The 23204-nt window shown below is 41.4% G+C and overlaps 1 protein-coding gene across 2 annotated transcripts in view; it reads left to right on the top strand.

Annotated features, from left to right (window-relative positions):
- Nucleotides 1-23204, top strand: part of Oxsr1 (oxidative stress responsive kinase 1) — an 86641-nt gene that overhangs the window by 37871 nt on the left and 25566 nt on the right. For both annotated transcript variants that reach the window (XM_028767372.1, XM_028767373.1), the window contains 6 exons: nt 5304-5359; nt 8629-8738; nt 10792-10893; nt 12692-12825; nt 18451-18499; nt 19259-19324. In XM_028767372.1, the coding sequence (XP_028623205.1) occupies nt 5304-5359; nt 8629-8738; nt 10792-10893; nt 12692-12825; nt 18451-18499; nt 19259-19324 (517 nt within the window). The remainder of the gene's footprint in view (nt 1-5303; nt 5360-8628; nt 8739-10791; nt 10894-12691; nt 12826-18450; nt 18500-19258; nt 19325-23204) is intronic.

Consider the following 23204-nt stretch of genomic DNA (forward strand, 5'->3'; position numbering starts at 1 on the left):
CCTCTCTCTCTCTCTCTCTCTGTCTCTCTTTCTCTTTCTTTCTTTCATTTTGCATTTGTAGGTTATTTTTCCTTTTCTGTTTCCTTGGTTGGCTGTGTTTTCATGGTTGTCAACATGTTTGCTTTTGTCTTAGATTTCTGAAAACACTTTTGATTTTTTTTTCTTGTCCGTCATTTAGGTTAATAATTCTGTCTTGAAAATTACTCTGCTATCGTAAATCTGCTTCTAATACGGTAAATCTCCCAGTAGAATTTTCAGTAATCCTTCCATCCTTTCTCCCCCCCTCCCTCCCTTCTCCCTTCTCTTTGCCAGTCCTCTTCCTCTTCCCCCTGCTTCCTTCTTCCCCAGCCCCTTCTTCTAGTGTGTGGTCACTGTCTGCTTCTCCTGTACTTTGTTTACATTCTTTTTGTTCTGAAGTCTGATGAATGAGTAGAGGTATACTCATATAGCACTAGCCGTTGACTTGTGTACTTCTATGTATGTTAGGATGTTTCTTGGTAGAAGCCTGGAGTGGTGGTACTACCGTCCAGCAGTTTTTGACCAGGCTCTTTTGAAGTCCTTACTGCCCTTTGTACACATCCTTCTGGTGGGCAGAAGTGTAGTGGTAGCAAAGGCCTTTGTGTCAACTGAGCAAATGTGTCTTCAGTGTCTTTGTTTCTAGTTGGACTGCAACCGCAGATGATAGAGTTAACCTTTATCTTTCTTCATGGCAGTCCTCAGAGGGAGGTTTCTGTTACTAGTGTCACTGTGTAGATGTTGCCCGCCACTTCTAACCAAATGAGTCTGAGTATCAGAGCTCTGGCCAGAGGTGTGTTGCTCATCAAGATGTAGACGACACAAAACTAGTCCTTGTCTTAAAGGGATGAAACCTGTTTATTCTGGAGCCAGTGTGAGCGCTCATGGCTTGGGAACACAGAATTCAGTTACCCTAAATGTCATGTTCCAATGAGGTAGCAATTTCATGAAATCTTCATAGAAACATAACAAAGAAGGTCATTAACCAAGACACTTTCCGAATACAGTGGTAGAAACGAGAGGTCGGTGTTCCCAGCAGAGGAAGAAAGCTCAGTGCCAGCCTTCCAGTCTCAGACGATGTCTGATAAATTCTTCGGTTGTGAGTTGGGGGGAGCTGGTGCTCTGCTAAGTCAGTGTAGTTCAAAAGGTCTCATCAGATAGTCTTAAAACATGGTAGATGGAGCAGGGTAGGGAGGCAGGCTAACAAGGGGGCTATAAATAACCCCAGATAAATTTGAATTAGGCTTTGGACCTACAACATTCTAACCTCTCAAGTCTTTGAAGTTGTAATCAGATAATCAACCTTGTGGAAACTTGAGTACAGGATGTAGCTTCTTTCTAGGAGATTTCATCCACAATGGTCTGCCTGCCCTGGTAGACCTGGGCTTCTCACAAGTACTTTCAACAGTTCTTGCAAGAGCTCTACTAATAACAGATTTTTTTTTTTTTTTTTTTTTTGGTTTTTTCGAGACAGGGTTTCTCTGTGTAGTCCTGGCTGTCCTGTAGACCACTCACTGTCTACTCACTCTGTAGACCAGGCTGGTCTCGAACTCAGAAATCCGCCTGCCTCTGCCTCCCAAGTGCTGGGATTAAAGGTATGTGCCACCACCGCCCGAGATTTAAAGATTTTGAAAAAAATCTTTTAAAGGATAATCTCAAAAGATAGAGACTAAATTTATCCAGCAAATTTCTCTGTTTTTCTTAGTATCTGTTTGTCTTTCAATCTGTCTCTTCCTCTTCTGTGCCTTTACACACACAAACAACACACCTATACACACCTTATATACACCTATATACATGTGACTGTACTAGGGAAGGGTGTCTTTGGAACAAGGCCTCTGCTAAACTGACAAATGTTCTTGTGTTCTATGTATAGCTTTCTTTGAGATTTTTGGTTTTGTTTTCATTGAGACAGAGTCTCACTATGTAGCTGTGGCTGGCCTGGGACTTGTTAGGTAGAGGTGGTAACCTTAAATTCAGAGATCTGCCTGCCTCTGCCTCCTGATCCTGTGCTCAGGCTGACTGAAGGGTTCTGTGATGAAGAGTATCTTGGTGATAGGGCCAAAGGTATGCCACAAAACCCCACATGTGATGGCAGGTTTAATGGGGGTATGGAACACACACATAGGGAAAATACTTTGAAATGTGGCTTTGACTGTTAGTAGTGACTGGGCTGGCCATAGGCACTAAGTCTTTGTAGGTGGGGACGAGCCTGGTTCCGGAATGTGGGTTCTTGGTTAACTAGTGCTGACTTCAGAGATTCTGATTAGGATGAACATGTTGTTCTAATCTTTTCCCTCCGTGTACCCTAATGTTTTTCCTAGCAAAGAGATTAGCTTTAACAAAAGTGTTAGACATCTTTAAGTTTCTAATCTAGTATATTTCTACTTTTTGGTTGTGAATCATTGCTTCTTTTAATCTCTTTTCAAGTTTTCTATAAAGTGAAGAAAGCCAAGTATGTCCATTGCACTGGCATGTGAGAGCCCAGTGAGCAGAGTGACTGTGAAGCACTAAGCAGGCAGAAGAAGTGCCTGTGATTTTCTGGGACAGTAAAACAAATTCTTTAATCTGCTGATGGTGGCCCATGCCTTTAGTACCAGCATTCAGGAGGCAGAGACAGGGGGATCTCTGAATTCAAGGCCAGCCTGATCTATAAGAGTGAGTTTCAGGATAGCCAGTGCTACACAGAAAGACCCTGTCTCAGGTATGTTTGTATGGGGTGGGGTGGGGGGGGCAAAACAACAAAACAAGTTCTTTAGCTGACAACTGTGTTTGGCATCCTGAAAGGTCCCTTGTCTTGTTACATGGGAGGCCTGCCTGGCCTTGTAGAGTGTTCAGTGAGCCCTGCCAGTTCCTTTGCTTTTCCCTCTGAAGCTGCTTCTGCAGATTACATGTTTAATTTGAAATGGAAACACAGACTATGGCAAATTAATCAAGAGAAATAGTTGCTTAGCATAAGGCTCTGCTGGAAGATGGGCCAATGCCTCATGAAATGTAAAAGCTTAATAGTGTTACCTATGCAGGAAAGACCTGCATATGACTTAATAATGTTACCTGTTATGTTTTATTTAAACAAAAAAAAAAAAAAAAGGAAAAGCCAGGATATGTTTTGTAGAGCAAGGTAGAGTGAGGTGGGAGGGGTGTCTCGGTAGGCCCATGCAGAAGCATCCCTTCTCTCTGAGATACCAGCCATACCATGGGTATGGTATAGAATAGAGTTTACTTAGGGCATGGGAAGGGGAGTTGAGAAGGGGAGTTGAGAAGGGAATAGAGGCAGAGAAAGAGAGAAGGGGGAGAGAGGAAGGGAGGAGAGAAAGAAGAGAGAGGAGAAGAGAGAGGAGAAGAGAGAAGAGAGGCTGACCAGGAACGCATGGGGCATGGAAGGGGAAGAGAGGGAAAAAGAAAGGGCAGAGAGAGTAAGAGAGAGAGGAGGGACCAAACAGCCTCTTTTATAGTATTCCAGGCCTACCTGGCTGTTGCCAGGTAACTTTTGGGCAGAGCCTAGAAGGAATGCTAACATACCCTACACAGGTGAGACAGACTTGCATATGATTCTGTGTTCAAAAAGCTCAAAATCAAAATGGCGAATAGGAAAAACCCTAGTCCTCTCAATTTCACCAGATGGAACTGTTGACACCATGAATGTACCTTTCTTATGTCACTGTGAGGACTGCATGCCTATGATCTCCTTTCAGAAATCTGACACCATCTAACCACGTGAGAAATGTCAGATACATATGCCTCACAACTGCTAAGGTCACCAAAAGCCAGGACGTTCTGAGAAGCTGTCCCTGTGCAGAGCCCGAGGAGACATGGCAGCCTAGTAAAGTTAGCTGTCCTGGATGGAGTCCTGGATAGAAAAGGAACATCGGCTAAAAAATAAGGGAACCTGAATAAGCTGTGTGGATGTGAGGGTCACAGTAAAGAAATCACTGAAATGTCCACTCTGTGATGGGGCGGGGATGGCTATCATGGATAAAAGTGAGGACAGCCAGATGCTTCTGGAAAAGTTGAGGGCAGAGAGAAAAAGAAACAGACTGGAGATGGACATGGTCAGGGCCATCTTCAAGAGAGTCATGAGAGCAGTGGAGATCAGAGACAGTCTGGGGGCCAGCGAGCATAGTGTGCAGTGTGGAAATCAGGGAGGCGAGAAGGGCCTGCTTGGGACTTATAGCAAGTGTGTGTGAAAAGGACTGACAGGGCTCAGAGGCCAGCATGGGCTTTCATGTGCAATCACAGGTGTGTGTCGGTGGTGGACCTGAACCTATTTCACAAGTTCCTGAGGAATGATGGCTTTGATTTAACCACCGGAGATTCTCTGCAGTCCAGCTTGAGCTCTTTTCTGGACACATATACTGCCTGGAACCTAGCACTGTGGGCTTTAGTTCAGGATGTCTTAGTTTGTGTTCACTAATTTTAACAAAAGTACTATATGGATGTAAGGTGTTAACAATGGGAAACTAAGCTTAAGGTGTTAAATTTTCTTTTCAATTTTTATGTAAAGCATTTAAAAACATCTTTTCCTTAAATTCCAATACTCTTGCCTAAAGAAGATCACTTTTTGCCATTTTATTCTGATTCCTTTGAGAATTGTTTTATTGTCAATAAACACAGAAGTATATGTGTATATATGTATATATATATATATGTGTGTATGGTATATGTGTATGTATGTATGTATATATGGTATATGTGTATATATACATATATACACATATATAAGCTCACATGTATATATATATAAATATATATTCCCCTTCTGTTGTTTAAGTAAAAAAATAAAAGTTACATTACATGAAGTTTACCCCTTCTTCAGAATATATTGAAAGCACATCCCTATCCCTATGTATTTGGGTTGTTGAGTCAGGGGGATCATGAGATAGAGACCAGCCTGAGTTATATAGCAAAACTTCAAAACAAACAAAGAAGTGATGGTTAAGGAACTGGGAAGAGAATGAGTCACCATTTTTTAGCATTTAGTTTATATAGAAAAAAAATAGTGTATTTCAGCAAAAAGGATTAGGTAAGGCTAGATGAGGGTTACTTTCTTTGGCCATTATTATCCCAATCGGTATTTAATGAGCTTTAGTTTTCTAGAATGTCTTAAGCAGTTATGTTCCTTCTTAGAGTTTTATGTTTGGATTATAGTATAAATGACTAAAATTTAAAATTTTTATTAATACTCTTTAAAACAATATTTAAATATTGGTAATGTTTTATAAATAAAGAGTTGCTTAAATTTTGCCATTCTAAAGAACAACTGTTTGATGGTGTTTTTTTCTTTGAAGAGATGTGAAAGCTGGAAACATTCTTCTAGGAGAAGACGGCTCTGTGCAGATTGCAGGTAACAATGAACAGGGCTGTGCTTTTGGGGTGACTCTGTGTGTGTGTGTGTGTGTGTGTGTGTGTGTGTGACACACGGTGCACACATGTGCTTTCACATTTGTCAGTGCACTGTTGCCACCTTGCCTCAGGGCATCCAGAGCGTTCATTGCAAGTGGCTACCATGTCTGCCTAGCATTTGTGTAGGTGCTGGGGATCCAGACCTAGGTCGTCATGCTTGTGTGGAAAGGACTTCACCCACTGAACCACCACCCCAGCTCACAGTATGTCTTTTTATTTTGATATAATAGCCAGCAGAACCACCGTATTTGTTTTTTCTGTTTTCTTTGTATCTGATGATCCTGTTCTCGGGACTGCTTTCTGTATAAGCACCCTCTAACGATGGCCTCCACCACTCTTAGGTATTTTCTGGCTATTACTCATTGCTTCCTGTTTTCCCACTCCTCACCTTCGTTAGGTGTATGGACTTCTGATAGGGTTCCGTCTCAGAGCAGTCTTGCTTATTTAAAGGAGAAACCTCTGGTGAGAGGTGACACATAGTTGTTTTTATCCAGAGTTGTGAATAGTAAGTTTTAATTGTCAACTTTACTCACTCTAGAGCCTCGGACAGAAGTCTCCATAAGTAATTGTGTAGATCAGGCTGGCCTATGGACATGTGGGGGATTTTCTGAATTAGGTTAATTGAACTGGGCTGTCTCACCCTGCATGTGGGTGGCACCATTTTGTGTGCTAGCTGCTGTGCTGAATGGAAGGAGGGTCAGCTGAGCACCAGCATGAACACATTCATCGGTGGCTTGCTGGTTTTGACTGGGAAAGCAGTGTGATCAGCTGTTTGAGGTTCCTGTCCCCTTGACTCCTAAGTATGAGTGAGCTATATGACCTAGAGTCATGAGTCAGGGAAAGCAAATCACAGCAATAGGAAGAAGGGACAGCACAAGGATGACACGGCGTCTCTGCCTTTTAGGGAACACAGCTTTGGTAGTGTTAGAGCTTAGGGATAAGACTGGAAGTCATGTCTTCCTACAGATGGCTGTTTTGACCAATCTCCTGTTTGGTCCCAGACTGCTACAATAATCAAGTGAATCAGGACAATATTCAGCAGAAAATTGAATCCTTTAACATGAACCTTCTTTTTGTCAAAAGAGAAACACTTTTTCACTAAAGACAAGATGAGGAGTAGGATAGTTCCAGAATGAATATACATGCAACAGCATGTGTCTGAACCTGACTGGAGGAGGCGAGCAGAGATAGGAGGCTTTCAGGGGCTCACCAGCTAGCTAATCTATGCCAGACCATGAGTTCAAGGCTCAATGAGAGACTGTGTCTCAAAAATGAGATGACACACAAACACAAAAATTAAGATAGTGATTGAGGACAGTATCCAACATTCTTCTCCTGCCTCTACACAAACAGCTACAGGTGAGCACCCTTCCATGTATGTACTACACATGAAGATGGGAAAGATGCAGAGCAAAGACAGGTAATGCATTCCAGTGTAAAGCACTGAACATAAAGCAATTACTAAATGACAAGTGACTGGCTTGACCAAAATACTCAGCAGAACCAATTGATGGGTGTAGAGCAAGACCACAGAATCAGACTGATGGAAGACATATGAATCAGTCTGGTAACATCATTAAAGTTGAGGATGTGCATACGCAGACCTTGAGCTATAGCTTCTATTGTGTAGACTAGAGAAATTCATCCTCACGTGGGCAGTAGTTGTCTTAATCCTGAGTTGTGGGCATTCCTAATGCCTTTTACGTGTAAGACAGGAGACTTAAATTGTGGTTGGTTTTCACACCAGCTTACCACATAATGAAAATTAATACAACCATAGCTACCTAAAAATCATGAAGAGGTTGTGAAATTATAATATGGGGACATTTGCTCAACACGAGGCCCTTTGTCTAGCGTCTGTCCAGTGAGCAGAGCTCTGCTGCCTCTCTTCCCTTTCCCGTACTTGTCCTGTTCTCAGTACTGCTAAAAATACAACCCACAGATTCACATACACCACATTTTTTACGCTTTGATCTATCAGTGAATAGGCAAATTGTGTTTCTTTTTGTCTATTTTGAAAGATGTTGCTATAAACTTGATATCTATCTCAGCTCCTGTTCCCATTCTTTCTTCTTCCCCCTCCCTTCTTCCCTTTTTCCTTCTCTCTTATTTTATGTAGCCCAGACTAGCTTGAACATCTCACAATCCCCCTCCCCCCATTTTCTGTGCTAGGACTGTGGCCATGTGTTATCATGCCTGGCTTATTTTCTTCTGGATATATGTTCTTAGAAGGTGGATCATATGATGATTTTATATTAGCTTTTTTAAAAAAAAGTATTGCCCTATGTCATAAAGTAATTGTACCCATTTTCATTCATATCTACAATTCATAAGGATTTCAGTTTTTCAACATCTATAACAAAACTAATTTTCTAGTTTTTAATTTGTTTTCCTTTTAGACTGGGTGTTTTTCACTATATAGTAGCCCTAGCTAGCCTGGAACTCACTGTATAGATCAGGATAGTCTGGAACTCATTGAGATCAGTTTGTCTCTGCTGGAATTAAAGCTGTATGCCACTGTGTCCAGCCTCTAGGGTTTTTTGCCATCTACTTTATGTCTTATGGTTTTGGCATGTTCTTTTAAATGTGTTTTTTGGTTGCTGCTGAATTGCAGACTTTTCCTTTCTCCATCCCCCCCCCTTTTTTTTTAAAGACAGAATCGCACTTTGTAGCCTATATTGGCTTCTGACTCTTCAGCACTGGAATGTAGTTATTCCTTGTATATTCTGTATATTAATATTTTCAGCTGTGATTTCAAATATATTCTCTGATTCTGTGGGTTTTCTGTGTATGTGTGTGTGTGTGGGGGGGGTTCATTGGTTTTAACGGTTTTTAGTCCAGGGCTAACTAGACCCATTGATTTGGATGGTAACCCTAACCCTGAGACATGCAGAATGAGAGCATCTTGAGAGCGTTTGGGAGGTGGAAGCTATGCGAGGCTGCCAGGAAGCTGAGAGCAGCAAGAAGGGGCCTGCAACACAGGGTCTTTCCAGAGCATTGACCGCTCTTCTCCCAGTAGGTCCAGACCTCCACATCCTCTCCCCAACTGTCATCTTCTACTCTACAGAGATTCATCCATTGACTATACAGAACTCTCAGGACTAGCTTGTCCCACAGCCCATCTGTTGGCAGTCAGCCCAGGTTGGTGAGACGTGGGGGAGATTTCCTGTTCAGACCATGACGACTGCTGTGCTGTCTGTTCTGTTTCAGATTTTGGTGTTAGTGCTTTTTTAGCCACTGGTGGTGACATTACCAGAAATAAAGTGAGAAAGACGTTTGTTGGCACCCCATGCTGGATGGCACCCGAAGTTATGGAGCAGGTACTGTGGGTTTTTGAAATGGTTCAGGTTTTTGTTGTTAAACCAAGCCACAAACCTTAGTGCTTATGTTTGATCGATGTTCCATGTTAGATGCATGAAATGCATGTTTCTGTTGATTGGTTTAGAGCTTAGTCTAAGGAAAGATATTATTGCAGTACAAAGCAAAGCAAACAACAAAAACTACACAGTGCACAAGAAATGCAAGAGTATACCAAAGATAGTCCAAGGACTAAGGGAATAGAGAACTTAAAAGTATATCTTAATACAGACCAGATGACAGACGGGTTGTTCACCTTAGAGCTTCCACTGCTAGTGCTCGGCTCTTCCCACTTGCACAGCAGCTGCATGCTGTAGCCTCTTGCCATGTGTTTTACATTAAACACTGCTGATTTCAGTACGCATTCTTTAGTCCTTTTTCTTACCTCCCTTGTGGCATTGAACAGTTGAGCACTGCAGCATTATTCACTCCTAATTGTACAGTCTTCATTGTTCTCCTACTGTCAGGCTGTTTCTCTGACCTTTTGACCCATCTATTCCTTTTGTTTTGTTATTCAAGACGGGGTTTCTTTGTGTAGCCTTGGTTGTCTTAGAACTCACTCTGTAGACCAGGTTGGCCTCAAACTCAGAGATAGGAATTGGTAGGGTACACAGGTTGTCCAATCACAGGCTAGGACAATGAGGATCCTGAGGTTGAGGCTGGTCTGGAGTATATAGCCAGACACTGTCTCAAAAAAGAAAAGAAGGTGTTGTTTCCTAAGGTCATTTGCTAAGGCTCTTTTCTTCTTGAGTGCATGTATTCACTGATGGCCTCATTCATGCTACCAGGTGTAAATGATTTCTAAATTCCATGCAAACCAGCCTAGTGCTCAAGACTCCTGGTTACTTAACACTGTATGGGATTTATTTGTGAATGTCACAGATGAATTACTATATACATATTTTCCTATATACATACATATATTACTATATAGAGCCTGCAGAAGGAGGGCACTCCAGGCCACACAGGGTCTTAAGAGGCTGCCACACTCAGGAACAGAATGAACAAACATAGGCTGTGGAGAAAGGCTGGGGCAGGGGAGTGGTATGAAGAAATACAAGACTTCATTGGTTTTCCCAGGATGGAGGATATGGTAGGGGCTAAACCTACTTCCCAGATGAGCAGGAGCTGCCCCTGATCTGTCTGGTAGAGAAGCTCGTGGACGTGGCAAATATTGTCCATGGAGGAAACGTTGGAGACCCTCCTACTGTACCAGAAGGCAGAATAGCACACGTACTGACCACTGAATTTAAGTCTTGGACTACAAACTTTGGAGATCAACCTTCTCCTATATAGCTCAATATAGAAGATTAAAAATGTATGACTGTGACGTGACGGTGGCAGTGGAGACGGCGAGAAATCCAGCAGCCTGTTCATGTCAGTGACTTAAAAACTATCCACAACTCCTTATGATGATAACATTCCAAGCACACACTCCCATCACTCGGGAGATGAGGCAGGCTAGAGCTCTCGGCCTAGCTTACTTAATGAGCTCTTGTTCTAAAACAAAAATAAGAACCTCAGGACGAGGAGATGGGAAGGAAGGGTGGGAAGGCCAGGAAGGGGAAAGACATGGAAGGGAGAAAAAATAATGTCATAGAACATTTGGAAAAGAAAAGGATTATGGGAAACCTTGGTTCTAGATTTTTTTTTTAGTTTTGTTTTTGGTAAATAGAGTAAACCTTCTAATTTATCAAGCTTAATGATAGTTTTATACTTTTATAAGTGCTTCATCATAAACACTTTTCTATGTTTTCATATAGACTTAATAAGTACTAGTAACTGACTATAGTGTTCTACATTTGGTAGTGCACTCTTTCAATCCCAGTGCTTAAGAGGCTGAAGTAGAAGAGTCCAATATTCAAGGGTAACTTGGGCTACACAGGGAGACCTCTCGCTTCTGTCTCCCCTGACCCCCACATTTTCATGACATACTAGAAACTTTTATAAAGGTGTTTTAGCCTGGTTAAAATAATTGTGCACCTCTCTCTCCCATCTCCCCCCAATCCCTTTCAGGTTCGAGGTTATGATTTTAAAGCTGATATCTGGAGCTTTGGAATCACAGCGATTGAACTGGCCACAGGGGCCGCTCCGTATCATAAATATCCACCAATGAAGGTGAGCCTCATATGCAGAGTATTACTGCAGCTCAAGACCGAGTGACTTTTTACGTTTGCTAATCATACTGATAGTTATTTTCCTAGAGTTTTTATGTATATTATAGCAAAATATAATCTTTCTAATAAATTACCAGCATAACCATTTTTACTTTGTATTGTATAGGGACCAAATCCAGGATAAACTATTTTTGATTGTGTATTTAAGTGATAAGTATGTTCACGATGTATAACCATCACCAGACTTCTTGGATTCAGAGCCGTTGAACTCTTCTATAGGCTTGCTGTTGTGTGTACACAGAGCTATGGAGTCTAGCTGCATTTGGTGTCTGTTATCCGACCTTCTTGGTTCTCCACTCATCTGCCTTTCATAGGCTCTGCTGACACAGTAACTAAGGTTACAGGGGACTCAGGAAGAATGTGAACTAAGAATGGGAACCAGATGGTGATTTCTATAATAGAAATTTCTGGAATAGAAGACTCCATACTATGAAAAGTCAAGGAAAAACAGAACAAACAGTAGGAGAAGCTAAGATGGCCATGCTGTCTTCTGCTGTGGTTTTCACGTTTCTATTTTTACAGTCGTTTGGCAATGGAGGAACTAGGTCTGTGGACATGAAGAGATGAGGGATTGTAATTGAAGGATTTAACAGCAGTCGACAGTGGGCACTTGAGGGGATCCACCATCTATATATGGCTTTTAGCTAATACATGGAAGCCTTGGGCTCTGAACAACCAGTCTGTTTCTTGTGGTGCTGGGTATTGAGCCCAGGGACTCACACATGGTAGAAAAGTACATATATCTCTTAAGCTATAGCCCTGACTCTAAAAGCCCACCTAGATGGTAACTTGTATGTATGTGTACCCGTGTGTATGTTTATACCCATGTATGTGTGTGCTTTTAGAGACCAGAGGTTGTTGTCAACTATGTTCCTCAATCACTCTTTGCCTTATATTTTGAGAGAGGGTTTCTCCCTGAATGCTGGAGCTTGCTAGTTTGGCTGGACTGGCTAGCCAACAAGCCCCAAGGACCACCTCCCCCAAGCCCACTTCCTCTTCTCGGCTGAGACTGCAGACATAGACCACCACACCCAGCTTTTTATGTGAGTTCTGAAGGACTGAACTCAGGTCCTTATACTCACACAGCAAGCTGAGCCATCTCCAGCCCCTTAATGTCAGCTACTAGAAAGTATGATCTGCTTGTGTGTTGGGAAGCTTTATTCATATTGAAAAGTCTTCATATGTTTATATTGGACTGAACAATTTTACAGGTTTATTGGTATACTTTTGTGGGCTAGTTAGTGGACTCCTATATTTACCTCCCTTCCAACCCCAATTTCACCCTGATCACTTCCAACCCCCCAACACTAGGTAGGAGTGAAAGAAGGTTAGAGGGGAAAGGGGACATAGATCTCTTTAGACTACTTTCTGATGATTAGGGGCATCAGGTTCCTTGGGGCAAGTCTAATCTTTGATGTCAGTATATCCAATTTCTTCTTCTCGTCTCTTTGCTCATGACCACTTGACAAACTGCAATAACAGAAACCAGCAGCAGCAGGGAGAGCAGCAGCCTCCACATTGGGGTTCTCCCATTTATACACTCTCGAGTACCCAGAATTCCAATTGTAAACTACCTCTAGCTGGCAAAAATCACGTCCTTCCTAGAGCATGAAACGAATCATAGTTAGATGCTATAGACAATCTGAAGCACCCCTACATCCCACACCTGGGGTTAAAACAAAAACATAGTCATACAACATCACTGGGTTTTTAAAGAAACCAAAATTCTTACTATACAGGTTTTAATGCTGACACTCCAGAACGATCCTCCTTCTTTGGAAACTGGTGTTCAAGATAAAGAAATGCTGAAAAAATATGGAAAATCATTTAGAAAAATGATTTCATTGTGCCTTCAAAAGGATCCAGAAAAAAGGTAAAATATTAGATAAGCATATCTCTTCTGATATCTAAAATGGTGTGGGAAGCCCTAAGAATTACATTTTCTTTTTTTTTTTTTTTTTTTTTTTTGGTTTTTTTTGAGACAGGGTTTCTCTGTGTAGTTCTGGCTGTCCTGGAACTCACTCTGTAGACCAGGCTGGCCTCGAACTCAGAAATCCGCCTGTCTCTGCCTCCCAAGTGCTGGGATTAAAGGCGTGCGCCACCACCGCCCGGCAAGAATTACATTTTCATACACAATATTATGTGTGTATTCTTACAGTGAATGAATTAAAAAGTTGGAAACATTCATAAAGGCCATTTTAAAAGATTAGAAGGGACTGAGTTGATTTCCTGTACTTACATAATATATCTAAGTTGCCAGATATTTCTTGATTAATTTCTTAAAACCATGAAATTATATTTGTGAATTCTGTATTAGTAAAACACAGTGTTAATGGGCAAGTTTTTCTTTTTTCAACCTTCACTTAAAATATAACTGCCATTTACAATTTAATAACAAAGGACTATAACAACACATTTATATTCCATGTAGGAATATAATTCCATGTAGGAAAGAGTTTAGTAATCAAAGTTTCATATAGTTTCCTCATTGGCTTTAGACACATTGAGTGGTAAACAGCAGGTTCTTAACTAAGGGTATTTATATGTGGTGTTGTTGCACAGCACAGCACCGTAGGTGAGATCACTGAGTAGAACCTTGTATTTTTGAGGTTACCTCATCCCTAGTCCTAGAGGTGGACCTTGACTCTTGACTGTAACTTGGAGCTGTATCCCCACTGAGTCTACTTTGTTTTCCTGTGTGTATCAGCTTCTGTATCCACCACCCACAGCTCCAGGTCCACCTACCCATGGGTCCAAGGACTCTGATCAAATTCCATCAGTACTCAGCATCACCAGCCTTTTCTCTGTCCTCATTCCGTGAGCATCCCAGTTTACTTAGCATGGTAGCAGCTACACTGGTTAAGCTGGAAGTGGTATAAAGTGCAGGAGGGTTACGTGGGTTCTACACAGATACCATTCTATCTGAATACAAGGAACTGAGCATCAGAGCTCTGCTGTTGGCAAAGGGGTCCTGGAAGCAGTTCTCCTGGGATACCACGGGCAGACTGGATGTTGCACTACGTTTCTTAGTACTAAAAGTTGTTTAATTTTTGTTTTCTCTAAAGGTTGACAAGAGTAAAAGACTTTGACATTCTTGGTCATGTGTCTAATATATGTAATGGGGCTTCAGAATTTACTGTTGGAAATATTGGAAAGGGTAAGGAAAATAGGCAGCCAAGTTCATGTTCATGGTTTTAGAATTCTGTTTTTCACCAGTGGCTAAAGCTGACAGGGAATTCTTTTGTTTCTGCCAAGTTAGCTGACAAAAAGAACACATTTTTTTTTTTTTTTTACAAATACCTAGAAGTAACAGGTAAAAATGCATCAAATGTAAAGATCCTTAGGTGCCAGAAATACTGAAGACTATATAAATTGCAGAAGAAACTCTAACTAATCCAGTGGCCATCAGCAGAATACTACTCAGTTTGATGTTCCATGAACTTGTGTTTTTGACTCTGATGCTGTGACTCTTGGAATTGGGACCATGGGTCCACCTGGAGGAAATGTTCAGCTGAGTTCCTACTTAGAGGACCATCAGAAAATATCGTCCTCCTTTTTAATAAATTGTTTAGTTTGTGCATATGAGTTGCTTCTGTATATATGTACAGCACACACATACAAGAAGCCTCCCTTCTCAGTCATTTCCAAGAAGCAACAAAATCTCTCATTGTTTTGACTTTACTTCCTACAGATTGAGAGACTGAATTTGTACTCACCTCACTAAATGCATACCCAGCACCTCTTACGCATAGAAACAGTTGTTAGGCAGCTACAGAAGTGTACTGGAACACCTGCTGGTCCAGGTCTCATAGCTCCTGAGACCAACATGCCCAGTTCAAGCTGCTGTCAGCCATTCAAGCTGCAGCACACATGGTGGCAATGTAAGATGAACTAGAGCTGGCATACAATAGCATTAGTTCTTCAAGAAGTTTGGATTATGCAGTGGTAGCTGGAAAAATTATAAATCTTTAAATTTATTAAAACCATAAATCAAAACCATGGGAAAAGACTTGACCAAAGAATCAAGCACGACTTTTAGAACTGAAAGATTCAGTTAAAATGTGTGGGCTGGACTCTTGTTTTGCTCCTGATTGAATAAAGTGTGAAGAAAGAAGAACTTAGCAGTGAAGATGCTTGGTAGGCAGACACCTTCTCCACTAAATGATCAAGGGTACAGCATAATGAACTCTGGAAGCTGTGCAGTAAGAAAGGTGCATTGCCTCGTGAAGCTTTTCCCCTCAAGAGCCCCAAGCTGAGGAATGTGCTATAGAGTACTCGACCAGCATTTGTCAGAAGTATCAAGCAAAGAGAAAAATTGAAAAGCATGGCTAATTGACTAATTAGAGTAACTGGATTTGGAGAGTAGATGTGACGGGGATGCCGCGGGTGTCAGGCAAGCCACTAGGAAAAGGAAGAAATCCAAAAAGAGCGGCAGTTTCTAGTTAGAAAGACTACTGGTGTTGATGGTTAGGTTACTTCTTGGTAACTATAATTTGGTTACATAAAATGTTAACTTTATGGATCTAGTGAAGGATATGAAAGAACTGTGTACTGTCCTTTCAACTCTTTAATAAGGCTCTTGATATATTTAAATCTCTGGGAAGTAGAGAATTAAGCATTGTTTAAGTATTTTAAGGTCAAATAACACAAAACTCAACTCCATTAAACAGAAGAAATGAAAGAAAACAACAAACTATTGACTGACTAGCAGGTGCATGTGAACGTGTGAGTGCATGCGCCATGTGAGCACACACACTGTGTGCTGTCTCACTTAGGAATCCAGCAGGTCAGCATTCCAGTCTCTGCTTCACAAAGGAAGAAACAGACTGGTGCTTAAGCAGCCTTGTGCAAGTCACCTGTAATAGAATGGGATGTTCAGCCTGTATATACAGTCACATGGATGTACTTGTGTAGACTTCTCAAGGAGAGACCAGTGAGAATGGAGAAGTGATAACAGCTGAAATAGACCATGTTGGCACAGGCCTTCCATCCTAGCATCAGGGTAGGGCTAGGAGGATGAGAAAGTTAGTGATCTTCTGTGGCTATTCAGCCAACTTTGAGGCTAGTCTTGGACACACGAGACTTACAGAAATAAAATAAATTAACAACAACAACAATAATGGGAAGATAAAACGGGCTTTCTAGTTCTTGACTCCCCATGTTAAGAACCTGTCTGTTCCAAGTTGCACACAGCATACCTTCGCTCCTATCTGTGCACTCCTTGTGTAGCCTCAGTAGTCTCTAAGCCCTAATCCTGACTGCAGGTCCACGACAGCAGAGTCACCAGGGTAAGGCTGGAAAAAAAGTAATGCTGACCGAGAATAACTGTCAGTTCTCCAGGCAGTATTACTCAGAGTGCACATGGAATTAAGATTTTTTTTTTTGTAATAATTTAGACTTCTCTCTTCCCAAAGTTGTACTTCAGAAAAAAGGAAATGGACCTAGAACAAAGAAATGAGTAGTAAGATGTTATTTTGGGCAAAGAAGGCATTGCACCATTGAAATCTGTACTGAATGAAAAAAATAAGAATGTCATTGTTTAATTTCAGTTTATAGGCATTTGTTGTTTGCCCATTTCCTATCTATATTAATCTTCAGAAGCATAAGTTCTCAAGCTTAAAGTTTAATCTGAGAAGGTTTAAGAGCTACCAATACCTGGTTCTTACTCCCAAATTCTATGCTTTTGATGAGGAATTGAAAATACCAGCCAGGTGTTCTATGTTGAGGCTGAAGTTGTATTCAGAGGTACATGCTTACCAGGTTTGTACAAGCTCCTCAATACACACCTGTCCTCAGCAGTGTTCTGTACCCCTTAGCTTCTGAGAAATAGCGTTTTCTAGCATTCCGTGTATGTGATAAGAGTAGGTGTGGTCTTTGAAGAGTAAATTATTTATTCTTAGTGATCCTCTTTTAAAACCTTATAAAGTTGATAATGAAGAATTTACTCCAAACAAGATCATGCATGACTGAACTTAACTGAATTTGGGTTAAATTTGGAAAATTGAAATTTTTTTCCTTTTTTCTTTCTTTCTTTCTTTTTTTTTTAAACATTTTTTTTATTAGATATTTTATTTACATTTCATATGTTATCCCCTTACCCCATATCCCACCCACCCAGGAACCCCCCATCCCCTTACCCCTCCTCCTTCTTCTCCGTGGATGTAACCCCCACCTACCCCCCCACTCCCACTTCCCCACCCTCAAAATTCCCACCCCCTGGGGCGTCCAGCCTTCATGAGGTCAAGGATCTCATCTTCCACCTGTGCCCAGCAGGGCCCTCCACTCTTACATATTCAGCTGAAGCCCTGGATCCCTCCATAAGTGCTCCCAGGCTGGTGGTTAGGACCCTGGGAGCTGTGGTTGGTTGGTATTGTTGCTCTCCTCATGGTGCCACAAACCCTTTCAGCTCCTTCAGTCCTCACTCTAACTCCTCCATGGAGAACCTCATGATCAGTTCAATGGCTAGTTGTGAGCATCTGCCTCTGAATATGTCAGACTCTTGAAGACCTCTGAGGAGACATCCATATCAGGCTCTTATCGGCATGCACTTCCTGACTTCCACATCAGCATCTACCTTTGGTGATTGCACATGGGATGGATACTCAGGTGGAGTGGTCTTGAAACGGCCCCTCCTTCAGTTTCTGTCCCTCACTTTGTCTCTGTATTTGCTCCCTTGAGTATTTTGTTGCTCCTTCTAAGAAGAACTGAATCACCCCCACTTGGTCTTCCTTTTTTATGAGCTTCATGTGGCCCGTGAGTTGCATCTTGGGCATTTCAAGGTTCTGGGCTAATATCCAATAATCAGTGAGTGAATACCATGTGTGTTCTTTTGTGATTGGCTTACTTCACTCAAGATGATAATTTCTAGTTCCATCCATTTACCTAGGAACCTCTCAAATTGAGTCATCTCCAAGAATCCATAGTTGCCTTAAAATTAAACTTGTTGGGCTGCTGTGTAACAAGAACCAACTTTTTGATCGCTTTTCTTGCAGTTAAAATACGTTTTTGTGCTTTGGTAAAACTTTTAGGTAGTTATTGTCTGGCTCCCTTAGAATGACATTGCTAAATACAGACATTGGGAGTCCTTAAGAATTCTCTTCCAGAAATGGTAGTTTACTAATAAGCTTTTCAAACGTTCTACAATTGTCATTGTCACTTTTCTGATCCCCGCTACCCCAGAGGCTCCTCTTTGTAGCCCTGGCTATCCTGGAACTCACTATGCAGACCAGGCTGGCCTCAAACTCAGATCCGTCTGCCTCTCCCTCCCAAGTTCTGGGATTAAGGGTGCTACCCAACACCTGGTTACTCATTGGCCATTTCTTTTTGAGTTTTTAATTCTACTCAGTGTCCTGTACCAACATTATTTTGATGTTTAGCCGGTGAAGGAAAGTGGAATGTACTGAGTTTTTAGTTAGCTGTCCAGGAAATAGTTTCTTGTTTTTGAAGATGAAAATTCACAATATGCTTGAAAACTAAAAACTCTCCTTTCTGCTTTTAGACCAACAGCAGCAGAACTGTTGAGGCACAAGTTTTTCCAGAAAGCAAAGGTGGGCATTCCAGCTTTTGAGTGTGTGCATTCATGTGATGTTTCTCAGTTATTCACACTGGGTTCACAGCTGCATTTCCGAAGATGATTGCATTTGGAGATGCGATGATAGATAAAATAAGGTATTACATATGCAGTCTTTGGTAAGTAAGATAACTTGTGTTGGGAGCTGGAATGAAATTCTTTCCACATAAGCATGAGGACAGAAATTTGATCCCTAGAACCCATAAAAACAGTGAGGTGTGGAAACTTGGCTTGTAATTCCCTAACTGGGGAAGTGGACACGCATGGATCCCAGAGCTCCTTGGCTGGTGCACCTCAAGTCTCAGAGAGAGATGTCTGTCTTAAAAAACAAGGTGGATGCCGGGCATAGTTCACACACACACACATACTTCTGTATGCACAGGAACATTTTCCTATTGTAAAAACAATCTATGACGATTGAGCTCTCATTTCAAGGTTTAGTGCTGAACTACCAAGTGCCTCATATCCCAACTTAATGCGTCAGTGTATTTGGCAATCTAGGACTAAACAGAGACAAAGAACGTACAGTAAAGTGAGCTCTTCATAGAAAACAGTTCCTGATACACACTGAAGGTTTGTCTCTAGGTGAAAAATAATGAGTGTTGTGTAAAAACCTTTGGAGCAGAAACCCCTCATCTCTTCACAGAACACTTTACTTACCGCATATTAACTGTGACTGACATCTATGTCACATGGTTGGTTCAATAAGTTCTGAAAACTGACTTTTCTTTTCCAGAATAAAGAATTTCTTCAAGAAAAAATACTACAGAGAGCACCTACCATTTCTGAAAGATCTAAAAAGGTAAGTGGGGTGTTTAATTCATTTTTCTTGGGTTGCTTAGAATAGACTTGCAGGGATTTTGTTGTTGTTTCTTTTACATTTTTAAACTGGGTACTATTCTGTAAACAGAAATAAGAATTACAGCCGGGCGGTGGTGGCGCATGCCTTTAATCCCAGCACTTGGGAGGCAGAGGCAGGTGGATTTCTGAGTTCGAGGCCAGCCTGGTCTACAGAGTGAGTTCCAGGACACCCAGGACTACACAGAGAAGCCCTATCTCGAAAAACCAAAGAAAAAGAAAAAGAAATGAGAATTACTTATTTTCAGACGTTTTGAAGCATTTGCTATATCCAGTCAGCAAATACCTGGCAGCTGTGTGCTTAGGTATTATTCTGCTGTATCCAAGCATAACAAGGTAGGCAGTGAGTCAGTTCAAACCCTGTTGAATCACTATCCAGAGTGAGATGGAGATTTTGCATAGCAATTATAGCTTGGGGTATAAGTCGTATTACCTCCGAACTCCAGACATGTTATAACAAAGCACTTTGTTTTGTGAGTGGTGAGTCTAAGAACATTGTTCGTAGTTTGAACATAAGAAATGCACTAAAGTTCTAGTTTGGACAAAATGCATGTTGGCCATTTCACCAAAATAAAATCCCCCATTTTCCTACTCTTCTCCCCTTAAGGGAGATTTAGCAAATGTGAGGAAAAATGCTGTCCCGAGGATTTCTGTTGGTGGTAGACTGGAGGGGAAACCAAGCCCTCTGTTCAGTATGACACAGTAGAAGGCCTGCCTGGGAAGTTAGGCCATTCTGGGAAAAGCTCACTACGCATACATTTCACTTCTGGAAATTTCTCCCATTATCCAGAGGTTTTGCTTAATAAAGAACAAATGTACGTTAAATATTCAGAGTTTGTAGTTTCACTACCAGTCACTAAGAGCACCTCAGCTTGCCTTCACCTCAGAGCTTTGCCATTCTGTAGATGGAGATGCTCACGTCTGGTTATTAAGAGATCTTCATTTTCTTCTAGAGTGTTCCTGAGCAGCTAGCCTTTTCTTCTCATCTAGAAAAGGGTCCCTTCCATTTTCTTTTTTTCTTTTTTTTTTTTTTTTGGTTTTTCCAGACAGGGTTTCTCTGTGTAGCCCTGGCTGTCCTGGAACTCACTCTGTAGACCAGGCCGGCCTCGAACTCAGAAATCCGCCTGCCTCTGCCTCCCAAGTGCTGGGATTAAAGGCGTGCGCCACCACCACCCGGCCCCTTCCATTTTCACTTGCTCTTCTTTCTCCTGTGTTTATCAGCTGCTGTCACTTAGCTGAGTCACAGGCTTAGGGCACAGTCGGTTGATCCCAGATGATTGACATCTGACGTCTAAGGAATGGAAAGTTCAGAATGGCTGGCTACTTGGGGAAACACTCTGTGCATTGCACCACCTTACTGTAGGCCATTAGTGTAGCATTTCCTAAAGGAGTTTTCTCTGACCGCCTGACCTACAGTACTTCCTTCCCATAACTTTCTCTACCATCATGTTCTGCTTTACTTTTTTGAAGAACTTACCGTCATCTAACACATGACAGCCTCTCTACATTATTAGAACAAAAGCTTACCTCACCACATCTCAATAGGGTTAGGTCAGTTCTTTGTATTTAGTAAACGTTTGCAAAGAATTTGAATGCAGTTTAAAACATCTATGCTTATAATCACAGTTTAAGTCCTAATTGAAATTGTTCAATGTCTGCACTGCAATTTCTTTAAAATCAGTGAATTCTGATCTCAAGGGAAGTACAAGCTGGGTTGCAGAGCATACACCTGTAACCTGATGCCTAGAGTATTTTGGCAGCTGAAACAAAAGGATTGAAAGGCTAGCTTAGGGATCTTTTGATCAGCTGTGACAAATACCATGTCCACATAATGAAATACGATTTGTTAATAAATTACAGATGCTTCTCCACTTACCAGTGCTTCCATTATGACTTCATGAGAAGATAAGTCATTTGGTAGCAGTTGCCAGGATTAGTACTACATGCTTCTAATTTTAGTACCTGGAGGTTGAGGCAGTATGGTCACATGAGCTCAGGAGTTTGAAACTAGAGTGAGCAATGTAGTGAGACCTCATCCAAAAAGGTGGAAGGAAAGGGAGGTAGGGTAGGAAGTGAAGGAGACACGAACACTACACTATAAACATTTTTCCCTGAACTAGCTATGCACGTCCATGCTCCCTGGAGAGGCTGCCAGCTCCTAGCCAGTCACATAGCCGGTGTCACTTGGAGTTTATTGTTGGTGCTCTTAGGGTAGGTAGATCAAATGTATTTTCAGTTTTACTTTTAAAACATATGTATTAAGAATTCTATATACATATAATATATATTCTAGTAGGACGCTCAGGAGCATTTATAATGATCCATGTTGTAACATGAACGAACCTTTACAATCATGTGTTAATAACAGTACATACTATATGATTCTGTGCGAGATGTTCAAGAGTGCACAGAGACATGCAGTAAGCCGGGTTCCCAGAACTGAGGAAAGTGGGGGAGAAACAGGCAGTGAGTTCTGTGAAGAATGGTGATCAGCATGTTCTCAGTTCTAATGTAGTAACACCTCTACAATGAGAATGAGAAGCCAGTCAGTTGAACTTTTCTCATTGTGTAACTTGTACGGTGTGTGAAGCAATTATTTTAAAGAGATCTCTCTCTTTGGAAATGTTTCCTGAGCAGGAGTTGTGTTATAGATGAATCAGTTGGGATGAAGTTTATACCCTGCATCTTGATTGGTTGTAGTTTTCTGTATTGATCTCCATCTTAGCAAAGTGAATTTCGTTGGTGGAGGTGTAGGCTACTTTTCTCTTTGGGTGTAAGGACAAATACTGAGAATGTGGTTAGAGATTATGCTGGCTTAGTAAGAGGGACAGCTGTAGGCTTTCCTTCAAGACCCTTGACCCCATTAGCCCTGGGTGATTGGTTAGGTTTTTAGTACCAGCCATAGTTTCCCTTTTGTTGAGCAAAAATTAAGTCCAATTAGAGAACTGCTCTTTAACCACTAAAGTATGGCGGTCAGTATTTCATGGATGCCATGCTGATTGCTGTTGTGGTTCATAGGTGCTATAGCTGGGTAGGACTATTGGTTGCTTCCCTCCTTCAGAAGCTTGGTTGGTGCCTTTTGCACCATGAAAGCTAGGACTTGGAGGAGGGTTTTTAGGTCAGTTCTAGCTTGGGTTCTCTGGGCTGGACCCTTTTCTAACCATGTCATGAATCCAGTTTAAGATGGAATTGAGGAAAGGTGAAAACATCTGGCTTTAGGTGTTATGGAGATGGCTCAGTGGTTAAGAGTACTGTCTGATCTTTCAGAAGACCTAGTTCAATTCCCAGCACACACACGGTGGTCCATGACTGTTACTCCCAGTTCCCAGGGAATCCAAGACCCTCTTCTGGCCTCTGTAGCCTCCGTCAAGTGGTAAACAGATATACATTCAGGCAAACACTCATACACATTAAAAATTAAAATTTGAAAAATATAGTTGGCTTTATTAAATTTACTATATGCCAATCCTGGAGGAAGTACAAGAGACTGAAAGTCATGAGATCCAGGAAATACCCTTTGGCTCTGTTAAGGCTTCCTAAAGAAGATGGCTGTGGTAGAATACTTAATTTTTCTGAATGTAGGGAACAGAGATTAATTACTAAGCAAGATGTTTAAGAAGAGAGTAGGACACAGATTATAGTGAAATGTTCATCTTCTACTGTGGAAAATCCCATACATTGATAACTCCTAAAATAGACCCCCCCCCGACAAATATCAAGCAATAATGTTATATACTCAGTACAGAGATGAATATAACTTTCCAAAGAAAGCTAAAATTAGGAAGAAGATAGTGGGCTTGGTTGTTTTGTTTTGTTTTGTTTTG

This window comes from Grammomys surdaster, unplaced genomic scaffold (assembly GCF_004785775.1).
Source record: "Grammomys surdaster isolate TR1022 unplaced genomic scaffold, NIH_TR_1.0 172, whole genome shotgun sequence".
Taxonomy (NCBI): domain Eukaryota; kingdom Metazoa; phylum Chordata; class Mammalia; order Rodentia; family Muridae; genus Grammomys; species Grammomys surdaster.